The sequence below is a fragment of the Botrytis sinoallii genome, assembly GCF_014898435.1.
Source record: "Botrytis sinoallii strain Bc 23 chromosome Unknown BSIN_012, whole genome shotgun sequence".
NCBI classification, from domain to species: Eukaryota; Fungi; Ascomycota; class Leotiomycetes; order Helotiales; family Sclerotiniaceae; genus Botrytis; species Botrytis sinoallii.
In genome coordinates, this window is record NW_024066039.1 from 1,218,371 (window position 1) to 1,242,210 (window position 23,840).

General features: G+C 42.0%; 9 protein-coding genes across 9 annotated transcripts; 3 read left to right on the forward strand and 6 right to left on the reverse strand.

Annotated features, from left to right (window-relative positions):
- Window positions 1-55: 55 nt before the first annotated feature.
- Window positions 56-2,630, reverse strand: EAF02_007300 (uncharacterized protein; the record flags this gene model as incomplete). Its single annotated transcript, XM_038903348.1, has 2 exons — window positions 56-2,132; window positions 2,185-2,630. 2 exons carry the CDS (start codon window positions 2,628-2,630, stop codon window positions 56-58), a joined length of 2,523 nt encoding a protein of 840 aa, XP_038756827.1.
- Window positions 2,631-3,649: 1,019 nt separating this feature from the next.
- EAF02_007301 (uncharacterized protein) lies at window positions 3,650-5,229 on the reverse strand (the record flags this gene model as incomplete). The annotated part of the gene is made up of 3 exons (XM_038903349.1): window positions 3,650-4,549; window positions 4,602-4,863; window positions 4,913-5,229. The coding sequence occupies 3 exons, from the start codon at window positions 5,227-5,229 to the stop codon at window positions 3,650-3,652; spliced, it is 1,479 nt and encodes a 492-aa protein (XP_038756828.1).
- A 798-nt stretch (window positions 5,230-6,027) lies between these two features.
- On the forward strand, window positions 6,028-8,578 carry EAF02_007302 (uncharacterized protein; the record flags this gene model as incomplete). Its single annotated transcript, XM_038903350.1, has 10 exons — window positions 6,028-6,116; window positions 6,169-6,215; window positions 6,276-6,380; window positions 6,429-6,657; window positions 6,720-7,299; window positions 7,359-7,397; window positions 7,453-7,521; window positions 7,583-7,836; window positions 7,890-8,476; window positions 8,535-8,578. The coding sequence occupies 10 exons, from the start codon at window positions 6,028-6,030 to the stop codon at window positions 8,576-8,578; spliced, it is 2,043 nt and encodes a 680-aa protein (XP_038756829.1).
- Window positions 8,579-9,167: 589 nt separating this feature from the next.
- On the reverse strand, window positions 9,168-9,608 carry EAF02_007303 (uncharacterized protein; the record flags this gene model as incomplete). Its single annotated transcript, XM_038903351.1, has 2 exons — window positions 9,168-9,273; window positions 9,328-9,608. 2 exons carry the CDS (start codon window positions 9,606-9,608, stop codon window positions 9,168-9,170), a joined length of 387 nt encoding a protein of 128 aa, XP_038756830.1.
- A 1,982-nt stretch (window positions 9,609-11,590) lies between these two features.
- Window positions 11,591-12,427, forward strand: EAF02_007304 (uncharacterized protein; the record flags this gene model as incomplete). The annotated part of the gene is made up of 1 exon (XM_038903352.1): window positions 11,591-12,427. One exon carries the CDS (start codon window positions 11,591-11,593, stop codon window positions 12,425-12,427), a length of 837 nt encoding a protein of 278 aa, XP_038756831.1.
- A 2,253-nt stretch (window positions 12,428-14,680) lies between these two features.
- On the forward strand, window positions 14,681-17,166 carry EAF02_007305 (uncharacterized protein; the record flags this gene model as incomplete). Its single annotated transcript, XM_038903353.1, has 6 exons — window positions 14,681-14,808; window positions 14,864-15,068; window positions 15,122-15,373; window positions 15,427-15,533; window positions 15,582-15,928; window positions 15,983-17,166. 6 exons carry the CDS (start codon window positions 14,681-14,683, stop codon window positions 17,164-17,166), a joined length of 2,223 nt encoding a protein of 740 aa, XP_038756832.1.
- Window positions 17,167-18,010: 844 nt separating this feature from the next.
- Window positions 18,011-18,650, reverse strand: EAF02_007306 (uncharacterized protein; the record flags this gene model as incomplete). The annotated part of the gene is made up of 2 exons (XM_038903354.1): window positions 18,011-18,411; window positions 18,467-18,650. 2 exons carry the CDS (start codon window positions 18,648-18,650, stop codon window positions 18,011-18,013), a joined length of 585 nt encoding a protein of 194 aa, XP_038756833.1.
- A 688-nt stretch (window positions 18,651-19,338) lies between these two features.
- Window positions 19,339-19,998, reverse strand: EAF02_007307 (uncharacterized protein; the record flags this gene model as incomplete). Its single annotated transcript, XM_038903355.1, has 1 exon — window positions 19,339-19,998. The coding sequence occupies one exon, from the start codon at window positions 19,996-19,998 to the stop codon at window positions 19,339-19,341; it is 660 nt and encodes a 219-aa protein (XP_038756834.1).
- Window positions 19,999-22,011: 2,013 nt separating this feature from the next.
- EAF02_007308 (uncharacterized protein) lies at window positions 22,012-23,558 on the reverse strand (the record flags this gene model as incomplete). The annotated part of the gene is made up of 2 exons (XM_038903356.1): window positions 22,012-23,412; window positions 23,475-23,558. 2 exons carry the CDS (start codon window positions 23,556-23,558, stop codon window positions 22,405-22,407), a joined length of 1,092 nt encoding a protein of 363 aa, XP_038756835.1. The 3' UTR covers window positions 22,012-22,404.
- Window positions 23,559-23,840: the final 282 nt, after the last annotated feature.

Genomic DNA, 23,840 nt, shown 5'->3' on the forward strand with positions numbered 1-23,840 from the left:
GGCCTTCGTGCAATTCTAAGCTAAAGGAAAAGGCTCTTATTACTCTCAACTAGCGCTAGTCACTATCCTCGTTGCTTTCCATATCCTCCTTACTTTCCATATCCTCTACCATATCGACGAGCTGTATTTGAGCATTATATGGATTCCACTCCTTTCGAGGGACATGGCATTTTGTGTGGTATTGGCCATAGTGAATACATGTATAATGATGCGAACTGGTCCAAGAATAGATACTTAAACACCATGGCATAATAATGTCTTTCTCAGAAATCGATTCGACGGCAACCTCTTCTTCTTCCCACGACCCCGGTATGTTCATTTTCTCTGAACATTGAAGACTAGCACGCGTGATAGCCTCAGATATATAACTTTCTTTTGAAGCTAGTTCCACTGACAGTTTTTTAGTGTCAAAGCAGGAGTAATCATCACCATTAAGCAGCCGCTGCAGGAATTCTTCCCGTGCGTTCTCTATCGTGCGGTATTGTAAACCTTCCATCAAGGCGGGAATCCCCAAGAAGATCTCTTCATCATACAGCTCTTGGATCTTTCTTTCATTCCACCCTATCTGAACAAGCATTTCAAATAGATGCTTCCAAGCTCCAGTTTGAATTACATAATTAACTGTAGAGTAATAATATACAGCCACATTAAGATTTAGGAGACTCGCCTGCGTTCGAAAAGTGTCGTCTCTATTTAAGTTAAGACCTTTTACAATTAGTATCTCGAGCCGATTACTGCAGCAGTAGATAACTTCTTCCCTGCTTCTTGACCCACTGTAACGGTTGATGAATTCCAGAATCGATACCACAGATGACTCGTTTTCAAGATTTCCTAAAATTGTTCCCTGCCATTCCTGGTCAGATATTAAGCGGTACTGACATCCTCTATCTAATGCATCATCTAATCCATCTCCTTGAGGATTCTCAAAAAGTTGACGACTGTTTTCAAGATAGAGACCGGGATGGCTTGGGAACTCGTGACAGTCCCAGTCAATCAACTGGTCATAATTCCTGAGAGGCATTATTATCCTGCTATGTTCTGGCGGCGGACGATCTATACGCCATAGCGAAAACTTTATGTCCGGATCCTGGAGGAAGCAATCCTGCGAACATTCCAAAATTAGAGTCAATGCCTCATACACTGGATCATTTCCACCTCGAGAAGCTAGAAAAATGAAGTGCTTGAGATCCTTAGTGTCGATATATCTATCAACCTGGTACCCAAGAATAAATTTCACCCATTCAATATGTAGACTGTTGTCATAATTTCTTTTGAACAAGTACAATATTTTTAGTAAGCCGTTTAGTCCCTCAACTTCATCCAGTGGAGAAGCTCTTCCTTGTTCAAATAAGTTTCGCGCTGTCTCGATGTCAAATTCTGTGACTGCTTTATGAAATTCACTACCCTTTGCGTGTATGTAATACGGTCTAAGGGAAATGAAACTTTCGCGAGAATAAGGTACGCTAGGCATCTCATATCGCAGATCGAGACCCCTTCTGGCCCAGGGTATCGTGAGGAAAATAGATACTGAAGTCGAAGATAGATCGTGTGGGCCCGAAGATGACCTTGAGAATTGATATTGATTATTGGCATACGATGAGATTGCGATGGAGACATTAATCCCGAGAAACCTGTAATTGTACCATGTTGACAAAATGAGCTTCTTTCCCTTCTTCCTCCGCTTCATCTTATCGGGTGTTGATGAAGCATGGTAAGATGTCGGCGTGACACTGCGTGGAGATGGACTTGAAAGAGACACAGACACATCATTTCCTCGTTGTTCTGCAAGTTTGGCTGAATGTATTGGCAAATCGCGCTGCAAACACTTGCCAACAAGAAACTGGACTTGGGGTCCAACATCTAAACGTTGTGCTTGGATGCATTCCTCCATGGCTCCTTTTAAACTTAGTAACAGATCCTCACGAACATCCTCCAATGCTTTGGTAGCTATAGTCGTTGACATCATCTGTACTAAGTGACTCTGACTTTTCTGCATTTCCGAACGAAGTGTTTCGGTTTGGTTTTGCTGCGCTGTTATGATTGCATCTCTCGAATCATGAATGGCATGCGGAACTTCTATAATGTTGGTACTTATCTCCTTCAATAAGTCACTTTGTTCGAGTTGAATGATTCTGAAGAAGTCAGTAAATGTAACTACTAGGTAGTGAGGATTTCTTTACATACCTTGACAAATTTTGTTGAACCAGCGTAACTTGTTGTGTGGTGCTATCCACCCACTGCATCAATTCTTTAATCTCTTCTTTGTTCGCAGCATATTTGAGTCGATGCCAGAACTGCTTCCGCTTATTCTTGGAGCCCATCGTTGAATTGCCAAAGATTTCTGCGGATGATGAGAGCTTATTTTCGGCGGCTTTAATAGCTTCAAGCATGTGTGCTCCGGCCGCAGGTATATCTTGGATTCCATAATGAGTCTTTAGTTGTTCATGCTGGCGTAGAACTTCATTTGAGCTCTCTTCGATGCTTTTTATACACTCCGCAAGCCTTATGATGTCTTTAGGTGCGTTTTTGATGTCGCCGATGATTTCTTTGACGACTTTACAGCCGCCTGCGATTTGTCCGATGAATCCTACCACCCCTGTAACACTTGCAATGCCACCGATAGCTTCCATGAGGTTGAAAAGATGCAGCAATGGTCTTTCTCTTTGAATGTCTTGTTATTATTGAAAGGCTAGTGTGCTCGATTTACAGAAACGGTGTCTGCCAATGTATATAAAAGCTGAGCGCGCAACGATAGTTGTATGCTATCCACCTGGCACATTATGATACGCTATCAGAGACTCACTGGAGGTAAGCACTACAAGCACTTGCGCAATCTTGACCCAATAGTTTGAACCACGGCTGAGTACGATGAAACACGACATGCGCAAAAGCTGACAAGTTCTTCAGTAATTGGAAGTAGAATGCATGGTGATATGCCGACTTTTGGAACACAGCCCCTTTCTCATTAATTGGTGGTCAGAAAGTTGGGATGCTTCATGGTCCGGAGACAGTGCACTCTGACATCCAGCTCTGAATTCCTCAATCCATCAGAACATTGAACTGGATCGGAATACTTCTTTCATTCCCACCATTAAGATATTCTCAATCGTTAACAGCTTACATTTAGTAATCCGGGCTACCAGGCCTTGCATCTGTGGATTTGACGGGGTCATTGTTCTGATCGTGGGGTAATTCAATGATCCTAGTAACTCTTTTCGACGGATGGAGATAGGAAAGTCGTCATAGGACACCGAATCGGTGTGGCCTATAGAATCAAAATTAGCAATAATAACAACGAGCCGATAACAACAGTTAAATTATGCATGCGATTTCCTATTCATCATATTTCTCTCGCATGTATTCTCAAGCACCCAAATTTACATAAGCCCATTGGTCGCATGCTATGATTCTCAATAATAAGCAAGGTTTGCCAGTAATATTAGATGACGCATCCTGAGATATTGAGTCTGACTATATACATATATACATACCTCAAATGCTCTTCTTACCAAAGATCAACCTCGAGAAGAATGTGAGGTACTTCAGTCGAGCCGGTTGACATTGAGAATGTTACATTCCAATACTCAAAATCATTAATAGTGGCATCTGTGCCGCCATACTCTCCGGCATAAGACAAGGTATAATCATGTCAATTGTACCAGACACTTTCAAACTCATCCTGTATATCTTCGATGCTTGAAATAGTTCTCTTCGCGGCAAATGGTGAAACCAAAAAGGTAAATATTGAGGTTTCATTTCCTTCCGGATAAGTCAAATTCAACGAACCACTACCAGCTTCGGCAATCACATGCATTTCTGTTGCATAGAGCGTCAGCCAGCCAATTCCATTGCCAGTATTCCATTGCATAAGAGCGGGGTTGAAGGTGCCTTGATTCTTGGCAGGTCCACCAACAACATTTTCGTTGAATGTTTCAGCGCCAATGCTAATGTTGTTTGCAAGCCAAGCTGTAATATTGCGAGGATAGTAGTCGAATGGCGGTGAATAGGTTGAAGAAGTAAATGTGTGCTCCCCTTTAAAATTTACAAGGGCATCTGTCACATTTGCTGGTATTAAGCTATTGTGGAACTCGGACAATATTGCGAATAATGGACCGTAAGCAAAATCGGCATTGTGTGACATAATATAAGGCTTGTCGATGATTGAAGACTTGGACTTCCCTACAGCGTTCCAGATGTGGAGTGCCAGAAGGCTCAAATATCTCGTCATATCAAAACCGTATGAACGATCCCAAGGGCCAGCAACATTCAGAAGTTGAGGATGCCACAGATTAGATACTGCTTCCCAAGTATACTGAATCATCGAAGCACCTCTTTGTTTCATCACAGAATCTTCTGGCAAGTACTTAGCCCACAAACTCATAGCGAACAAAGATACGCCAGTGTAAGTGCCACTGTTGAATTCCGAAAGTGTGTTGGCTCGATCAAACAAGTCAACGATTTGTTGGGCATAATTCTCGCCGGCGGTTGTCATATTACTGTCGTTGAACCGACGACCGGTCCATCCGGAAACAAAAGCTCTCATTATCGACTAGTAGTTGATTAATAAAGAGTATGCATCATAGGCTGGGTGATGCACTTACAGGATTGGTATAAGCAGGATACAAATTATCGCCATCTACTCCACCGACACGATAACTGTCACCTATGGTCGAATTGTACAATGATTCCAGCATCAGACTAGTCACATTTGGCGAGATTAGGGAACCAAACTCCTCAAGACCAACAATAAAGGCTGTTCCTATGAAGCCACGCCAGTTTGGATCCCATGAATTGTATATATTTGGCTCATAATACGAGTTTCCCACTTCTGGTTCCTCTGGTTCTTTCTGATAGTCCCCATACCTAGAGCTTTCAGTCGATGCCTCACACCACTGGATACAACCAAACTCACCACTGCGCTTCAGGGTCCTTGAATTGACCATCAATAACATTGGAGATTATCTTCTCGGCTTCGGATACATCCGAACCTTGGTTCCTTGCCAAAAGTCCAATGGCGTACCATGCTGAACTTCTAGCATCGTGTCTCAAAGCAGCAGATCCACTCATTTCATAAAGATAGCCAGCATTGTCGTCGTATACCCGATCCAGATAGTCCATAGATTCATTGAAGAGTCCTTGAGCATTTTGTGGCAGGGTACTAACATACGATCGAGCCTGAGCAGTCGAACGGGCGAGGAAAAGCAATGTAGCAACTTTCGAAAGACGCATTCTGAAGACAATCATGAACAGTGGTACTTCTTGATGGGAATCCATTGCATATATATATACGTTGGATATCTTATCATTAATAAGACACATAGATGGGGGTATCATGCCCGGTGGGCGCGGGGTAAACCAAGGGGCCGGGAAATTCACATCATTGATGCGCAGTCAAGATTCCGTTCAGGTCATGAATTCCGGAATTGTGGATCAATCATTGAAGGTATCTGTCGGTGAATAATGTAACGTTAACACAGTGAGCATGGCGGTATACGGAGCATATAGATAGCGAGCCATCAAGTAACACTGAACTTTTCATACTTGGGGTCGCCCTGTTCTGGAGATATTGAAGATGTTGTCGTTGCCATGGATGATAAGGATACTCCAACGGATGTATCGTAGTTATCTATATCATTGAAGCGGGTGGTAGTTTGGTTCGAAATAAGGTTTTGAGTAAGATTACGCAGCAAGGAAGGTTGTTGCTTTCTCAAAATTATACTCAAGCTCGAGGTCAAGATCCCATATTTTTGTTGATGAGTAAGCACGCGCGCACGGATCCACCATGATTTGTATCGTATGATACAATTTTTATGAACCCCCTCCATCACTATCATCGTCGACAAACTGTGTTCATCCAAGTTTGAAGATCTTCTTCTCCATCTAAACAATTTATACGGACGGGAGTACGACAGACTACCACCCACGCCGGGACTCCTACACCATCCATCTCATTCAGTATTCAGACACTTTCCCGTATCCGAAGACCCCTGCAGTTTGAGCGAGCATTTGCGGAAACTAACATGTAATATGATACCCACCACCACAAACCCACAGCACAGGAAACCCGCCACCAGGAAATTTTTGGCACCTCCTGTAAAAGTGGCATGTCTAGAATGGTAACGTTATTTTTCACTGGTATCTTTGGAAGATGTTACCAACGTATGCCAGTCGTGCTGCACGCACTCGATGCAATGGTAAAACCCCGTGTGCAAAATGTAAGTGATTCTTTATAATGTTGAAATACACTAGTTGATGTCATCAGTGTGCCAATCGAGGTTGTGATTGCGTCTATACACCGAGCAAGAGAGGTGGTGCAAGAAGACGCAAGAAGAACACCAATAGCGAAGGTCATATAGATCAATCGCCACCAAATGAGCTCCGTAAGTAACCCCAAATATTTGCCAAACATTATTCTGACCTGTCATTAGTTACTGGTCCAGCCCCGGTGGTTTCATTGGCCACCCCTGGTGCTGGTCTTCTCCAAAGAGGTGAACAATTGGACTTTGATATGGACTTCGCATTCGACCCAAACATACAAGGGAATCAAGAACCTTCAACATTAAACGATGGATTGTTACCACAAAATGTGTTAGAAGATCCCTTTCAAATGGAGACAGGTATACCTGTAGTAAGAACATATGCTAACGATGAGGACATGTAAGTTCTGTCAGTAGGTAGAAACATTGAGTAACATGACTGACCAAATATTGACGCGGTAGTTTGAGCGCATATTATGTTTACATCCATCCGTATTTCCCTGTTCTTCCACCCCCTTCGATCAACCAAGCTGTTGATAAATTGGAAACCGGGGTACAAGGACCAAACGATATCTTATTTCATAGCAGAAGCAATCCACAATTTCAATCTGCTTCCCCGATGAGCCTTGCGATCTCCGCACTTCTTGCACTAATTCCACATCCTGATGATCCAAGCCCCACATCTACAGAATCTGTTCTACTACGTCGAAATCAAGCGCAAGTCCTCGCTCAGTTGGCGATTGATAGCGTTGAGATTGAGAATGAGATGATAGAGTCTATAGTGGACCCTGGGGAGGCTCTAAGCGCCCAAGAGATGCAGATATATCGCACACAAATCCACCCGCGAGTAAGGTTGGAGGCGGAGAGTACAATCGCATTGCTGCTACTATGCACTTATGAATATTCCCAACGAGGGAATATCTCGAAGATGCGCAAGAGGTGTGGACAGGCTTTGGTATCTGCCATGGACTTGGGATTGCATTCAAAGGATAAAGAGGATTATGCATATGCTGAATCAGATAGACGAGTATGGTGGATGACGGTATGATTACAAGCTGCGGTTTACATCTACCTTCAGCTCCAACGCTAACTTCTGGAAAGTACGTCTGTGTTTGTCAGGGCTCTATACTTAGTTGCATGGTATTTATCACTCTTGAAGCGCTTGTTCCTTCATATTTTGACCAAAGCTATATAGGCGCCCTCTATTCTCCTCACCGATCCGAGATTCACGACGCCACTTCCAACCTTTGGATCTGATTCGGATGTAAGTGCAAATGCCCATTTTGATTTCCAAAACTACAGCAGACTAAGCGCATAGAATCCAGGCTTGGGATGTTTTTCTTGAAGCACAAAGAGTGATTGCCACAGCAACACAATTCGTGATTGATCTCGAATCATCTTTGAAATCAGAATCTCATGATCTGAAACTCTGGGAGACAATGGCAGGATTAGAAAGAACCATTGAGCCGCTGGTTCAGAATGCAGAAAAGTGGACCTATGGAAACGTGGATGAGATGGAACCATCAGAGAGCGTCGTCGCAAAAAGTCTGCGGATGATGGCACGTATTAAGCTGAATAGGTACGTCTTTGGGTTTTTCTTTTCAGTGAGGTAATAGCTAATTATTCATTAAGCGCGAGGATTAAGATCCATCGATATTGTGCATTCTCCGATATGCCAGTCTTTACGAAAAAGCATTGTGATTTGTCTTCCACCCCTTCTGTTGGGCAAAATCTAGGTACCGCCTGCGGTTGTAGCAATAACCTACAGCAAGCCACAGCCACTTTGACGCTCAGCCCCGGTATCCTAAACTCCCCAATACCTGATGATATTTCTGTTTTTGACTCTCCGATCCTACCATTCAGTGGACGATTCTCCTCAAAGGTATGCATGCAATCCGCATTCAACATCGCCCAATCTTTTCGTGCTTTGCCATTGCCACGGCCTTTCGATCCGAGAAATGCTTCCTATTGGAACAGCACTAGACAAACGAAACTACCCCGCATGATGCCAATATTTGCCTGCTGCAGTATGCAAGCAAGTTACTCAATGATTATGCTTTGCCACAAGACTCTTGCAATTAAGCAAGCTAGTTCTTTCGAAGATGGACTCAGAAGGAGAACCGATAAATTGTTGTTTCAATTACACGAGGGTATCAGAATGATTCTGGATGCCTTGGAGAATTACTCTACAGCTAATGAAGCTTTGAAGGGAATGCGAGGTAAGTCTACTAATTGCGATAAAATGACAGAAAACCACTGACCAGAGTCACCTCGAAGATCAAATACGTATGGCGGTGGATTCCGTTGCGGCTGTTCAATAATAATCCTTGGACTTCCTTTCCATTGTCGCTTGAATAGTACAATATAAAAACTTTATGTAACTCTCTTGGGAATCGTGTTCGTGGAACTGAGTCGATAGTCTCTTTGCGAGGTCAATTTGAACCAGTGTAACATGATCTGTACTTAGCCGGCGTGGGAAAATTCGAGTCTCAAATTTGAGTGCTCGTAAGAGATGTATCAATTTGATTAAAATTAATGATAATTATTGCCTGCATCGGTGAATATCAATTCCTCGGCTCTAGGCGGCTTTCCAAATTTTCCATTTTCACCTAGGATTTAGGTTGACTGGTGAGATATGGTCTATTCCTCGCCATACCGATAAACATAACCTAATTCACCTCAAATCTCTAAGTAAACGCAATGTCACTGCATGAATTTGCTATCGTGGACCTCACTTTTCTAGCATACCCTGAATTTTTCTTCAAGCGGGACGGTGTCAATCGAGGTTGACCTGAAAATTGTTTCGTGGTAAGATTAACATTATTCTCTTGTTATTAAAATCTCAGCATACAATAGAAATTTCATTAAGATCATTCAGTTTTCTCTTCGTAAATTTCCTCATCAATACTCCTACTCTGGGTCAAAGATGTTTCCAGTAGGCTTCTCCTCATTTGGCCATAATTTGACATAATCCTTCAAAGTGTGTTGCCACTCGTCATCCCAATCACCGTCGGAGCTATTTGAACATTAGCATTCTTTACAACACAACCCTCATTAAAGTTACACGCACGATAGACTAAACCCATCCTCAGCCAACATTTTCGCACGCATAAGAACAGCCGTGACAACAGCATCATATTCCTTCCTTGCGGTTTTACAAAAATTGAAGCCATAGCTTTTATATTGTGTCAATTTGAAATCTTCATGCTCGTCTCGTCCATTTATCAAAATTCCGTGTTCGATGGTGGGGAGGTGGTAGCCATCTGTTTCGTCGAGGAGAGGGGCGCTTTTTTGAGGGTCTTGATGATGAGGTTTGCGTCGGGAATTAGTTGAGGCCAGATTTTGGACCATGTGGTTTGGTCTTTGACCTCCCAGTAATGTGTGTAACTGAGGCGTGCAATGCGTTAGTGATGCATTTGGAGCAGGGTGGATAGAGAGAGAGAGAGAGCAGCCATGAGGGAAGATACATTGTGACTTACCCCATATTGATGAAGTGTGTTTGGCGTATTATAATGTTGAGGTGTTGAGCAAGACAATCGAAGTTCTTTATTCAAGAAAAGTCCAATCATAAAGGAATTTCATCAAATGTATATATCTATGAGAAAATCACAATGACAAGATACTACCTAAAAAATGGATGTTGGGCGACGCGTTGGTGTTGGAATATCAGGCAACCGGGGGCGCAGTATCGCGATATGTATGCGAAATCATATGACCTTTGTCTAGACTACCCAATGAGCCATATGAGAAAAAAATCAAACACCGCGGCTGAATACCAACCTATTATCACCGAGTAGGTTGTTTGGATAAGCGCGTTCAAACTTCACAGAGCTGAATGAGAAGTTCGATGTCGATTATAGATTGGTTAATACGTATAACTGCCTATGGAGTAAGAATTGGATATTTGAGCTCATCATCAAAAGACCCTGTTTGTAGGCAGATAAAAGGTAAAGCGCGTCTAACTTGTCCTGGTATGATGGCATCCATACTTCTGTTACTTTCCAATTCTACTGGGAATTCAATTCATCGGATTCAGCGAGTTGGCCATTGAGGGAGTTCGCCTTGGAATGGGCACTGCCTACCTGATCTAGACAAACACCACAGAATTTGATCTATTATGAGACTGAAAGTCGTGAGGCTTCCTCGCTCTCATTCAATATATTCATGGATGAATTCATGTCATCACTTATACATTGAGTAAATTCTCTGATTATTTATCAAAGAAATAGTGCTACTACATTTATATTTACACAACAACAATGCCGGTTTTCAAATTCTTAATTGACGGCGATATAAGTTCTCGAAAACTTTCTGGAATCATGACATTAAACTTGGACATCCAACCATGTATGATCAGTCCTTCATGTCTTCAAAGACACTCTGTATTCAACAAATTGGCAGACCTAGGTACTTGAGATGAGTAAGTTCAATCGATTATCCTCCGTCACCTCCCACCACTTCTGATCTCAAGAAAAGCAATACAAAACTTACCCGATTACCCAATCAATCATGTACAACTCAACAGAACTCAACTCCAACCCAGCAAGAACTCACCTAGCAACTCGTAGCAACTCGTAGCCCTCGCACCAAGCGCACCCATATACATCATCTCCCCATCCACGGTTCCTCCCGCATCGCTTACCCAAAATTAGACCATCCAATTCCACATCTCTCATCCCCCCTATTTCAACCTCCATCAAATCCCAAAAAAGTCATTCCTCGCATCCACACTCCATTCCTCCATCCTCACATCCAATCACAACCTCCCAACATCCCTCCCCAAACAAAGCGCTTACACACAACCACTTACTAACACACTTGCGTTTCTTCACGAAATGATTCCCGGCTCCTGATCCTTCGTACAACGGTGACTAAAAATTAGGCGAGCGTGGTTGTGATGTCAGCAAATCTGCCAGGGTGAGATAGAACCTTAAATCCTTATGGGATTTGAGTATTCGTATTAGCGAGCAATTTTGCATGTATGGTTGTGTGGAATAAATTCCTTCTCGTACTGATGATTTTTGACCCTTGTTTTTCATGGTGGAATTAACTAGGAAGATTTCTATAGTTGGGGTTTGGTGGATTTTGTGGTGGGTTTTGGTGGATTATGGAAGTATGAAGTTATTGGGGTGCAGAAAAGTTCATGTGTGCAGTTGATGTTTTGGAGATTATATATATGAGTTTTTAGGGAGAATTTCTATATCGTCATTCAATAACAATTCGCTCTCTTTTCACTTCACTGTTTCCTTCATACTCTCGTTGGAATCAGTCTTTATTTCTTGATTAATCTCACCATTTTCTATATCAAAAATCATCTAAAACCTATCATCAAAATGTCTTCCAAATTCACCATTCCCCAACTCCTTGTTCTCCTCCCCTTCCTCGGCCTCGCCATTGCTGCCCCAGCTCAAAAGTCTACTACCAAAGCAACATCTGCAACCGCCACTTCTACCTCTGCAGCCCTCGGCACCGGTCTCTCCTCCGGCAATTTGAAGCCGACCTGCGCTCCGGGCGGGAACATCGATCTCTCAAAATGGACTCTCCAACTCCCCAGCGGTACCCAAGGACATCCTGATTCCGTCACCGGCTCCAAGCTCGCCGGGTGCAGCGGATACACATCGAAAGATTATTTCTACACCAACACCGACGGATCAATTGTCATGAAGGTACCAGGTGGCGTATCAACCGGTTGTGTCACCACCGCCAACTCCAAGCATTGCCGCACTGAGCTTCGCGAAGCTAGTCCCAGTTCCTGGAGTCCAAGTTCTGCAAGCAATAAACTCAGTGCTACTCTTCAAGTAATTACCGCTGATGATTCTTCACATGGAACGGTTATTGGTCAAATCCATATCGATGATAGTGTTTCTTCCAAGCCTGTTTGTGAATTGTTTTATAACTCCAAGGGAGTTATTTCGATGGGTGTTGAGCAGACCAGAGATGGTGGTAATGAGATTGTTACCCAAGTTGGTAGTGTGGCTGTTGGATCTAAGTTCTCTTATGAAATTGCTTATCAGGGAGGCAAGTTGAGTGTGGCTATTAATGGGGGTGCAGCAAAGACATTGGACACTTACCAGTTGGATAGTCCAAAGAGCTATTTCAAGGCTGGTAACTATAACCAAGGAAATAGCAAGTCTGAGGTGCACTTCTTTGCGATTGATGTTCAACATTAAATGAGTTGCTTGGGAGAGGTGGTGATGATAGAGTGTCAATGATGGGAAGTGTGAGGTCGTGGATGTTGAGGGGGAAGATTTTTTAGTGCTTGGTAGTTTGACTTTTGGATTTTGTTCTTGTTTTCTTGGTTCCTCCTTCCGGTTAGGTTTTTTGCTTGTAGAAAGACTGCTAGCAGTTAGTTGTATTGGGGTCAGTTTCGGAAAAGTAACAAATATACCTATTTTTCCGACACGCATTTTTTCTTAAAGAAAAACTCTTGATCAGACTTTGAAGCCAATTCCATTGATTTTGGGAGAGAGAAATCTCTCTTCGACAATTATTTCACTGAAATTTAGCCCATGACTTCTTTCCTCAGCCCCGATCAGGATATCCAACAGTCCAGACTGCAGTCCAACGATAAAGATTATTCAAATTCTCAAATCAATCAGAATATTCAAATCATTTGAGATATTGAAATTGACTAGAATATTAAGTTATTTTCAGATTTCTAATTGCTTTTAGATATTTAAATCCTTATATTGTTGAACTACAGTTTGGAAGATTGGACACCCTGACCCCAATTATTTGAACAACCTGCTTCATAACTTGTATGGACTACAACATCCAATTATGACCACCTTGAGTTCAACAATAATATATCAGCAATAATGTATCATTCCGTGAACTAAGGGACAAGCCTTTTACTACGACCACAGTATCGTAACTCTGATCCCTTGGAGTTTTGATCTGTTCTTTGTCTGTGGTAGAAGGCAATAGGTTTCCAAACACCGAACTTTACCCGAGTCTCAGAGAGAATGACTGAGGGAGAAACATTCTAACTCTGCTGTCTATCGTATCTCATAGAAGTACCTTTGATTGTAAAGTTCTGCTTTGCTTGCAATTGAAGGAGTTGTTTTGGGTCCCGAGGTCCTTGGGTAGATTTGACAGGTAGGTAGCGTGATTCTCCGCCTAGAAGCCACAAATGGGTTAGCCACACCATACTTCATGCACCCCACATTATATGTTGTTGACTATAAATAATATAAACTTCGTACAATCCCCAACAAACACAACAAAATGTGACCATTCGAGTCTACTCGAACAACTCTCGGTCGTCTAGTTGGTTTATGACGTCAGACTGTAATTGCTCATGTGATCTGGATGTCGCGTGTTCGACTCACGCCTGAGAGACTTTCTTTTTGCCATTTTTTCTCTACTCATCTACGTTTGTTGAAGAGAGAGGAAAATATTCTACATTGCGTCTTTGGAGAATCTCTTTTGCTGTGTGTGTGGGTGGAGCAAGAGAATGAAAAGAGTGAGAAAGTGGGGCACTCAAATAGTGGGGTCATGACTGGATACCTATCAGTTTTGAATGGATCATTATTATTCTCTTCTCCTATCCGTATGTATGTAAGTAAAAGGGAAGTTTCAATTTCAAGAGATTGAGAACCATTCTGTAAAATTTCATATACATTTACCACATCTAATTCTAGTAATCTCTTCTAGGAAAACATTTGTATCCGGAGTGTCATTTTGGAGGGCCTATTCGAAGATCACGTGCAAACAAGATCGGGTAAAATTCTTCGTCTCTTCAACTACCCCGCTCTCCCTCTTCTCTTTATCCACTTACCCATCCGTACATTTGTACAACCCTCTATCCAGCGAAAAATCTTACATACATGCCGAAGAGTCTTCTTGTAGGTAAGCACTCGCTCCACTCCACATCTCTCCAAAGAAAAAAACTGTTCTCCAACGCCAAAAGTCACAACACCTCACCGTCTTCGATCTCAAACCACAAAAATGGCAAAAGAGAATGACCGAAATCATTATTGATCTTGGACTAGCGGCGAATCGAACGCCGGACCTCTCCCATGCTAAGGGAACATTATACCACTAAACCACAAGCCCGTTTTCTGATATTCCGGTGTCGGGAAAATATATATCTACTTCCGATAACCGCTGCTTTTGAAATCGTTTTTCGTAAACCGTTTTCCGTAAACGAACATAATATATCTTCATTTTCGTAATACATTTTTCTCTTTCCTAAAAAAACAATTCCGTTGTTTTATCACAAGATAACGATCGACCACCTTCCGTTCCAACCATGTTGGAAATGCGGATATCCAGTATGGTATCCTGTGTACTGTTATTATTTAAATATCTTCCTTTCCTCTTTTTTGTTTTCATCACACCACAACATCGAACTGATTCTTTCAAACGAATTTTCTCTCTTTTCTTTATTTTATTCTCTTTCTCGAATTAGTACTACGAAAATGACACAAGCTCTTTCACTCGACAATCTACTCGCAGATTTTGAAGCTGAGAACTTTGAGAAGGAGCCACTATCATCTGTCCCTCCAACGCTACGTGGCTATAATATGATCTGGAAACTCTGGGAGGAGTAAGTCATAGATATCAATCTCCTTCAAAGTCACATGCTGACATCTTGTACCAAGCTATCTTGCACGACTTAATGATGTTAATGTGAAACCAACTCTAAGAGTTCTTAAAGGGTTTTTTACTATGCTTGCAAAGGAACGGTCAGGCTTGTTAGGCAAGCGTCTTTCTATAAAGACACTGATTCAATATACAATTCGGTTCAAATCAGTATATGAACGAAAGCATAATGAAGAGCTTGAATCAATGCAAGAGCTCCGCACTGTAAGTTCAACCAAGTCATGTTTTCGGGTCATGATTGTGTTAACAAGTCTTAGTTCATAAAGACTAGTCTAGCAAAAAGCCTGGGTTTGAGTACAAAAACCCGCCCGAAGCCTATCGCTAGTCTCAACGATTTACAAGACATACTCGGATATCTTTGGATGAACGATCCTCTCAACTTCCTATACGAACGTGCTAGAGTTCAGATCGCTCTATTGATCTTGATACTTGTATACACAGCATCACGCCCCGGTGCTGTTATCGAGTCACATGCTTATTATATGACTGGACAGTCTATGCGATATAAGGTGCAATAAACTACAATTTCAAGGGAAGCATTGGTAGCTGACCTCATCTGAAGGATATAAAATTTACTCTACAGCAAAGTCCGGACGGCGGTCGCCCATTGATGAGCATTTTGTTCACATTCAACCTCAGGAAAAATGAGCGGGATGATGAAGGAGAGGTGTAAGTAACATTCTATTTTTGAAATGTGTCTTCTGATGTATTCTTTAGTTATAAGCAACAGTTATTTGAGGATCTGGCATCTAGAGATATGTGTCCAATCACACTGTTTCTTGCTCTGGCTTTTGCCGATGATGCGTTTGAAACAGTAAAGAATATTGAGGAATTATATGATCCGAGTATATGTTCTGCAAAGTACATCGATGTAAAATTTAAGGAAAGTGTTTTGAACAAACCTCTTTTCCGGAGTAACCGATCGATGGAGCCAACTCTGGACGCTGAGTCGTTGACTTACCAAGCGTTCAATCACTCACTGAGGAAAGTCGCACAACGTGCAGGCTTCAAGGATATCTTTACATCTTATGTGATAAGACGTACTTCAGCTAACGTTTTGAATCGTGAGTCTTGTTTATTAAACATTTGATTTGTTGCTCTCATTCTGACTTGTGTAGAGCATGTCACATCGGCGGAAAGAGGCAAAATACTCGGACATTCGAATGACAAAGTTTTCCAAAATAGCTATCTAGCGTCTCATTCCGGTATCGATTTACAAAGTCTAACCGTTGGGCAAGACCAACGTACACAACAAATCAACTTTGCTCGTAGCCTCAACTCAAATCGTGGTACACCATTGGGTCTAATAACCAAGGAATTCGTTGAGATCGTTGCCAAGGACCCTGAAATAACTGCTGCGAAGAAGCGGATCGAAGACGCACGAATAGAGGGCTGTGAAATGAAGATTAAAAATGAAGTCAAAAGACTATGCAACACGCGAAGGGAAGTGGTCAAAAAACATGCACCGGAAATGCATTTTGAACAGATAATGGGGACGAGATTTATGCCAACGTTGAGGACGAGCATAATTGGTATGCTTTATGGTAAGGAAGATGATTTGCCCCACAGATCAGACTTGGTAAGAAGTCTACAAGAACTGTGTCAAAGTATGGGAAAGGACGTATCAAATTATCGCTGCCAAAATCCGAGTTGCAGACGCTCTTCTGTCCCATTTCGATGTCAATGGGAGCTTTTCCGTCATAATGAGAAGGGATGTCAAAGGTCAAGCATGCCAAACGATCTTAAGTTCAGTATGACTGCGGCTTCGTCACCAACACTGGATTTCCAGAACTTTCTTTTCCAAGATCCTTTGTTCAATGTTGCTGGGATTAGCAATATGTCACCAAACCTGGACTTTCAGGAATTTCTTCTTCCGGATCCTGTTACTGGGGACTTTCTATCAATGGTAGATTTTCCCGATGTTCTTCTTCTCGAAGATCCTCCAAACACAACTGAGAAGTTTTCATCTAATACAGAGAATAACCTTTCATCTATTACAAAGAAAAGTTCTTCTACGACTTCCCTATTGTGCCCACAGACTACTTGTCCCCGTCACATCAAGCCACTTGCATCCAAACGGACTTTGAAGGCTCATATGAGCACTCATACTCGTATCAATCGAGATCATCTCCTGTGTGCTCGGCACGATTGCAGATGGCATCGCAATATTTGTCCATTTAAAACTCAAACAGGATTCGATGCACATATGAAGTATCATGAGAAAGAAGATCGGAAATCTGTGGAAGAAAGTCCGGCAGAGATTTTGAGTGTATGCGATGATGAGATCATGGGAAGCGTTTGACCTTCATGTTATTTGGGGGTTTGTTAGTGTATTTACTCAATTTATTATCTTAGGATATTGGAAATCATAAAGAAAAATTTCTAAGTCATTTGTTCTTTGCCTTATATCAAGAAAGCAAACCCCCAAAAAGCACAAGGAACCAGATCAAAACCAATTCCAAAAATTACCCCCCAAAATACACCACAGATTCCAATGAAATTCTCTCATGTTATGTTCAAAGAAATGAGCCAAAGTATTTGATTGCTAGTAAGTATCAACTATTATCTTATAATCCAATTAGTATATTCTTAGATCTAAGAGAATTGGCGATACTCATTCAATTCGTGACCCATCACATTTCGACTGATGAGAAATAAATTTGCTCTTGTGATGAAACCATTTTATGCAATGAACGAAGAATAAATGTTTACCATACGAGCTTTTTCTAACGCCCCTCAGGACCTACGCCTACGCTCGTGCTGCGCAGCTTTGTCAGACACTCAGGCGATTGGATAATTATTGAATAGTTAATTATATTATTATTATTATCAAAGTTGTTAAAAGGAATAGAAGTTACCATTGCTAATCACGTGCTGTGATTAGTAATACGATTACCTAAGCAGGCTAGATTAGACGGACCCTAGGCAGGCATATTGGTCCCCACCGAGAGCACCAAGAGGGGATCAAGGCGCCTACACGCGTAGCCAATATAGTCAATATAGAGGCCTCTTCCACCCAATCTTTCAATAAAAGTTAAAAATATTAATTCTTTAATATAACTATGCAAAATTATTGCAAAGTTATAAAGCCGTTGTAACACCCATCCCGTTTCAAACCCCTTCATTTTGACCGTACCCACATCCAATCAGATCTCCATGTGCTTATAAAGCACGGGGAAAAAACCTTCAAAGTGTTCACTGACCAACATTGGTCTGCCAACCTGGAGATTGACGCCATTGGCAGTGTACTCACTCCAAACGGTACGAACCTCATTGCGGGTATTAGGAAGGAACAGTCGATGAAGGGTATTGCGTCGGATACTGAAGATATGAAATTGGTCGCGTACAGGGGCGGAGGCGCGTTCCAATCTGTCCGCGAGAGTATGGATGTTGAATGGCTGAAGACTATTCTTCCAAATAGTCTTGAAGGGTGCCAAAAGATCATGAAGTTGGCCAATGTGAGTAGGCTCCATTGGAAAAGCGCCAAGCTCGGAATCGGGATTCTCTTTCATCCAATAGATGATGACCATCGCCAAATGCCAGTACACTTGATATCATTAGTTTGAGTAAGAGTGAGAGTGATGAGTTTAAAACAAACTCACTTGATGCTGCATCTTTACATGCAGCCTCAGATTGTCTAATGCTGCCTGTTTGGTTGACAGCTCTGATACGGTCTTGACGAACGCGGGGGGGTGGAATCAAAACGACCTCGTTGTCAGAGTCGATGTGATGAGCAGGAGCAGGAGCCGGGACAGGGGCGGGAGCAGGAAACAATAGCACCGCCATCATCGTCACTGTCCATCGAGAGTGAGATCATAGACAACACGGTTGATGGGAGCTGGGGCGGGAGCTGGGGCGGCAACTGGGGCGGCAACTGGGGCAGCAACTGGGGCAGTAACTGGGTCAGAAGTCGGAGTAGGGAGAGGGGTAATGTCGGCAGCGACAGGTAGGAGCTTTGCTCTGGAGCAAAGCTTGTGGCACGCAAGTTTGGTTTGCCATTTGGGAAGAAGTGAAGTTTTTGACGATGGGTAAAATTGACGACACAATGGAGGTAACAGTAGATGTGAATAAGACTGAAAAGAAAAAGAGAGTGGGAAAGAGAGAGCGAAGTGGGAGTCCCATATGGACCGATTGGATTTGCTTTTTTCAATTCGAATCACATGGTAGTCGAGTTGACGGAAACTTGCATAGCATTCAGCATCCACCTGGTTGAGGTCAAAATAAGCAAAACCTGCAACGGAATAGTTACCCGAAAGGAGTTTTTGAAGCTATTAAACATTAATTCCTTGTAAGACCTCTGCCATACCCACATTGTCTGTTCTACCTGGTTGATTCTCATTATCTAATGGTAATAATACATGAAGATATCGCAAGTCTTTACTCCTCGTCATTGCAACATAAAACTGACCATGACTGAAACATGGGCTTCTCAAGTCGACCCCGATATGCAGAAAACCCTGACCCTGGGACTTGTTTATCGAGTTGATTCCCCAATCCTTGCTCTAATTGCTTCTCCTTCGAAATGGAAAGCACCACAAAACTCACAAATCTTATCCATAGATCCTAAATAATGATTCGGGGGGGCGTTAGAATCGTATACATCCATCCAGGCAGGTGGCACCTCTCGAACACGGGCTATACGTGGTTGCCGCCCTCGCCTAGTTCCTGCTGCAATCATAGGTAACTGCTCTTCAGAGCCAGGTGGTACAGGTTGAGGAGACTGTATATCTTCATTGTCGGAGAAAGAATCTATACGTGCACGCCGTAAAGGAAGGCGATTTACTGGAGCTGATGGAACTGGATTCGGGGTGAGAGGTGGAGCTCGACCGTGCATTGGATCTGGGCGTGCAAGTGGAGCTTGACGTCTAAGAAGCAGATTGGGATCTAATAGTCCCAATGGTACTATTTCCATTGCAGATTGCTCTCTTTGAATTGTTCGCTTTGCAGTAGCTCTCTCTCGACAGTTTTTGCAAGACTTCATCTGCTTCAGAGTACCATTCTTGAGAGTTTTAAGAAAAGAGATGTAATCATGGGCCATGTTGCAACCTTGACATCGAATTGGCGGGTGATCATTCACCAAATTAGCAAATACAGGATCAACTTGTCCATTTTCACCAAGTATTTCATTATCCATGATTATAGGATATATCGTCGATTTGGAATGCAGAGAGATTTGAAATGCAGTAAGAAAACATAAGAAAAAGCGTTAGAAATATAACACGTAACACGAACCTACATTTTTACCGACTATATTCACTGTCGACGCGTCTTCAAATTTGAAGCCGTAACAATGAGTTCATAGTTGAGTAAATATATCTGAAGTTTCCGAACCAATCTAAGCCAATCAGAAACATGTAAGTATTCGAAAGCCATCAAAATCAACAAAACAATTGATATATAAACAAACAACTGTATAAAAACTATCAAAAATAACATCATTCGAAAGTTCTCAATTCAAAGAATAAACAATAATTAATTAACTGTATTTCATATATTGCTTATAGCAACTGTACCTGTTGAAGCTATGTAATCCATTTCTCAGTTTTTGATGTGGCTGCCTGTGCGGTATTTGTGGAGCATTTGTACCATTACTGGAAGTTGATTGGATCTTCTGTATTTTTTCTCGACCAATCAGCTTCAAGAGAATGAGGGTGTTTTAAAATCATATATGTACTGGATGGATGGATGGATACTGGATGAATGAGTTGTCAACAACTGAAACACGGCTTTTCTCTGATCACGAATATATGATAAAAATTCACTTGTTACTGTAAACTCCTATTAAAAGTTACAAACTAGAATTGAAAATTAAAAAGGTATTGAAAATTGTGCCAATCCCCTTATCTGATGTGTGCTGTCCACGATTTCCCCTCGGTTTTGTTACCGCTGTGAAAGAAACTAATAACCCTATCTAGAGCCTATTTTTATTTTTCTAATACGAAGCTCTTGTTAATACGCGCAGGGTATGAAACTAGTATATGTTTGTACAAAGAGTTTGGATGATCTGTAGACATATAACATAAATCGCAACGAAATCTCTTCCTTTTGGTAACAGGCAGGGGTTTAGAATAGCATACATGATGTTTTAATACATAAAGTGATCTGAAAGAAATGCTGCAAGAACTACACTTGTGCTTCCCTGATGCATAGGCTTGGTGTCTTGCTTCATGGACCCTGAGCTTTCTAGGTATATCAAAGCCCTTTTCGCACGAACGACATTTGTGTTTCATCCCTGCATAATCTGGGTGTATTGCTAGGTGTCGGTCCAAACCGCTTTTTGTATGATACTTTTTATTGCAACGATGACACTCATAGTTCTTTGAACGATGTTCTTGGTGTACTATCGCGTGCTTCCTCAGGCATGCAGAGTTTTGAAAGAACAAGCTGCATTTTTGGCACTGATATTTTGTAGGTTCGAGCGGCTGCCGCTCGTGGGCTTGAAGTTCTGGAGCGTTGAATGGTGTGGGGGATTGAGTGAATGGAAGAGGTAGTAGAGTTCCGTTGGCATTGATGGAAGGAAGGCTGGGTAGAGCTACTGGAGCTCTGTTGGCATTGATGGAAGGAAGGCTGGGTAGAGCCACTGAAGCTCTGTTGGCATTGATGGAAGGAAGGCTGGGTAGAGCCACTGAAGCTCTGTTGGCATTGACGGAAGGAAGGCTGGGTAGAGCTACTGAAGCTCTGTTGGCATTGATGGAAGGAAGGCTGGATAAAGATGGTAGAGTTCTCTTGGTGTTGTTGGAGTGAATGTTGAACTGATGAGATACAAAAGCGTGATGGAGATGGCAACAAGTCATTTTGAAAGAAATTAGGACGCTTGTACCTGTCGACGAGTGTAGAGATTGATATATTTTATTTCATCTGTAGAAAAGAAGCCAATGTCCTGTAATTTCATAAGCTAAAATCTGAGAAAGAAGAGAAGGAGAAAATAATGAGATGAAGGAGAACAAGGAGAAATATGGGATGGCGTTTCTGTGAGACCGGTGCTATTGGGTTATGATCCAATTACTTTCATTATTCAATCGACTAGATAAATACAATGTCAAAAAATTTGAGGCTACCATCAGATACCCTTGCTCTAACTTATTGACCGAAACTTCTGGATTTCCAATTTCAAAATAACTTATATTGACGCAAGACTTGTGATTGATCAGAACAAATCGCTCGCTTAATTAGTCGAAATTATCTATTAAATCTAATGTTATACACAGATATGTACTCAATATATTGCTACCCCGAGGCCTGAAGATCGCAACGTAATCCTTATGATATTTTGTCAAGTCGAGAGTATTTTCCAATCATCTTCCTAGTCTACCTTCCCTTTCCCCGTCCACTTTGGCACTACAATCTTTTTCTTGACAGTTAGAACCTATAAGAAATAAGTCGGTTACCGTGAGAGCTGTTAGCGCTGCCAAAAGCCAGGGGAGTTCTTTAGCAGTAGTTCGTTCGATTTAAATAAAGAGTGATTTCAATAGTAATGCAAATATGGATTCTCGGCTTTTATATCAAACGAGTAACAAGATGCCGTCACAAATCCTCATCATTATAAACAGCAAAGCAAATCCCGCAACCCCCGAAGCTTAACTCTTAAACGTCCTCCAATATTATCCAAAGTATTCTCCTCCAGGAAGAAACTCTCAAAACTATGCGTACTGTCCAAATTGGCATTTCCCAACGACCAGCTCTTCAATTCTTTGATTTTTCCTGTGAATCCTAACGTACTCTCGAGGTAGGATTTAGACTTTAACTGAGGCGCCTCTTGTTCAGGTGGGGTTTGAATCACGCCATTCGATTGAAATTGAAAGACATGTGGTGGACGGAACGCTTTTTCCAGGTGATCCCCATTCACCCCCTTATCTACAGTCCACTCTTGCGCATCTTCTTCAACTATAAAATCATCCACTACGTTGTACCAACTTGCATCGACAGCCTCTTTGATGAATGCATCCAAGAGCACCCATAACTGTCCTTGTGTTGCAAAAGGTCCCATCGCATTTACCATTGACTTCTTTGACGATTTGGTTGTACTCTCTTCGTTTGAGGATATGTCCAATGAATGGCCAGATTGCACTCCAAATGGAATCTTTGGCATTGGCAGAGAGCTCCAGTATAGGGAATCTTCCACTGTGACCTCAGAATCAACCACGTTTCCATCCTTTAGATCCCTTCTGGTGAACGAACAGTAATGGTCGAGAAAGAACGAAGATTGAATGGGAGGTTGAGATAAGTACTGGAAGTCTCTGATTGATGTTTCCAGGAAGTGCCAGTCGAAACCTTTGTAGTCTTCCATGAATTGCTCAACATCATTCTGATTCACAATTCTTTCGTTTGCGCCATCCACAATTGCAACCATTATTGCTACTCGGGGATTTCGATATCCCAAGGCATGTGTGAAGAGTTTTGTTCCCACGTCAAATGTTTTTAGCGAACCGATGTTGTACACCATCACCAAACACTCAGCCCAATCAGGGCTTTTCTCGAGAAGTTCGTCAAGTTGCACAATGGTTGAAATTTCTCGAGTACTCGCATACAAGTCTTGGGAATCAATCGACTTTTGGGATGTTAGTTCACAAGCAAACTGCGACTGAAGATGCAAGAAGATTAGGTACTCACAAGGTAATCTAGTTGAAGCATACGAGAAGCCATGGAAGTCTTTCCAACATTCCTGTCTCCAAGAAAAGCGATTCTAGTACTCATGGTGAGAAGAGAAGAGTATGAAAGAAAGAAACTTGATGTTGTTTGCGCAAAATGAATGGTTGCATGAAGGGCATTTCATACCTGTGTCAACACAAATTTTGCAAGCCTATAGTCTGCCATTCACCAATAGTTTCTTATTTTGATGTACAAACCAAAAGGCTGATTTTCACTTATCGTCATACTTGCAACGAGTTTACGAAAATAGTCTAGTCAATTGGGTATAAGCTGTGTAATCCTTACAATCTCCGCATTCACTAAGCACAACCCACTTTCTGTCATATT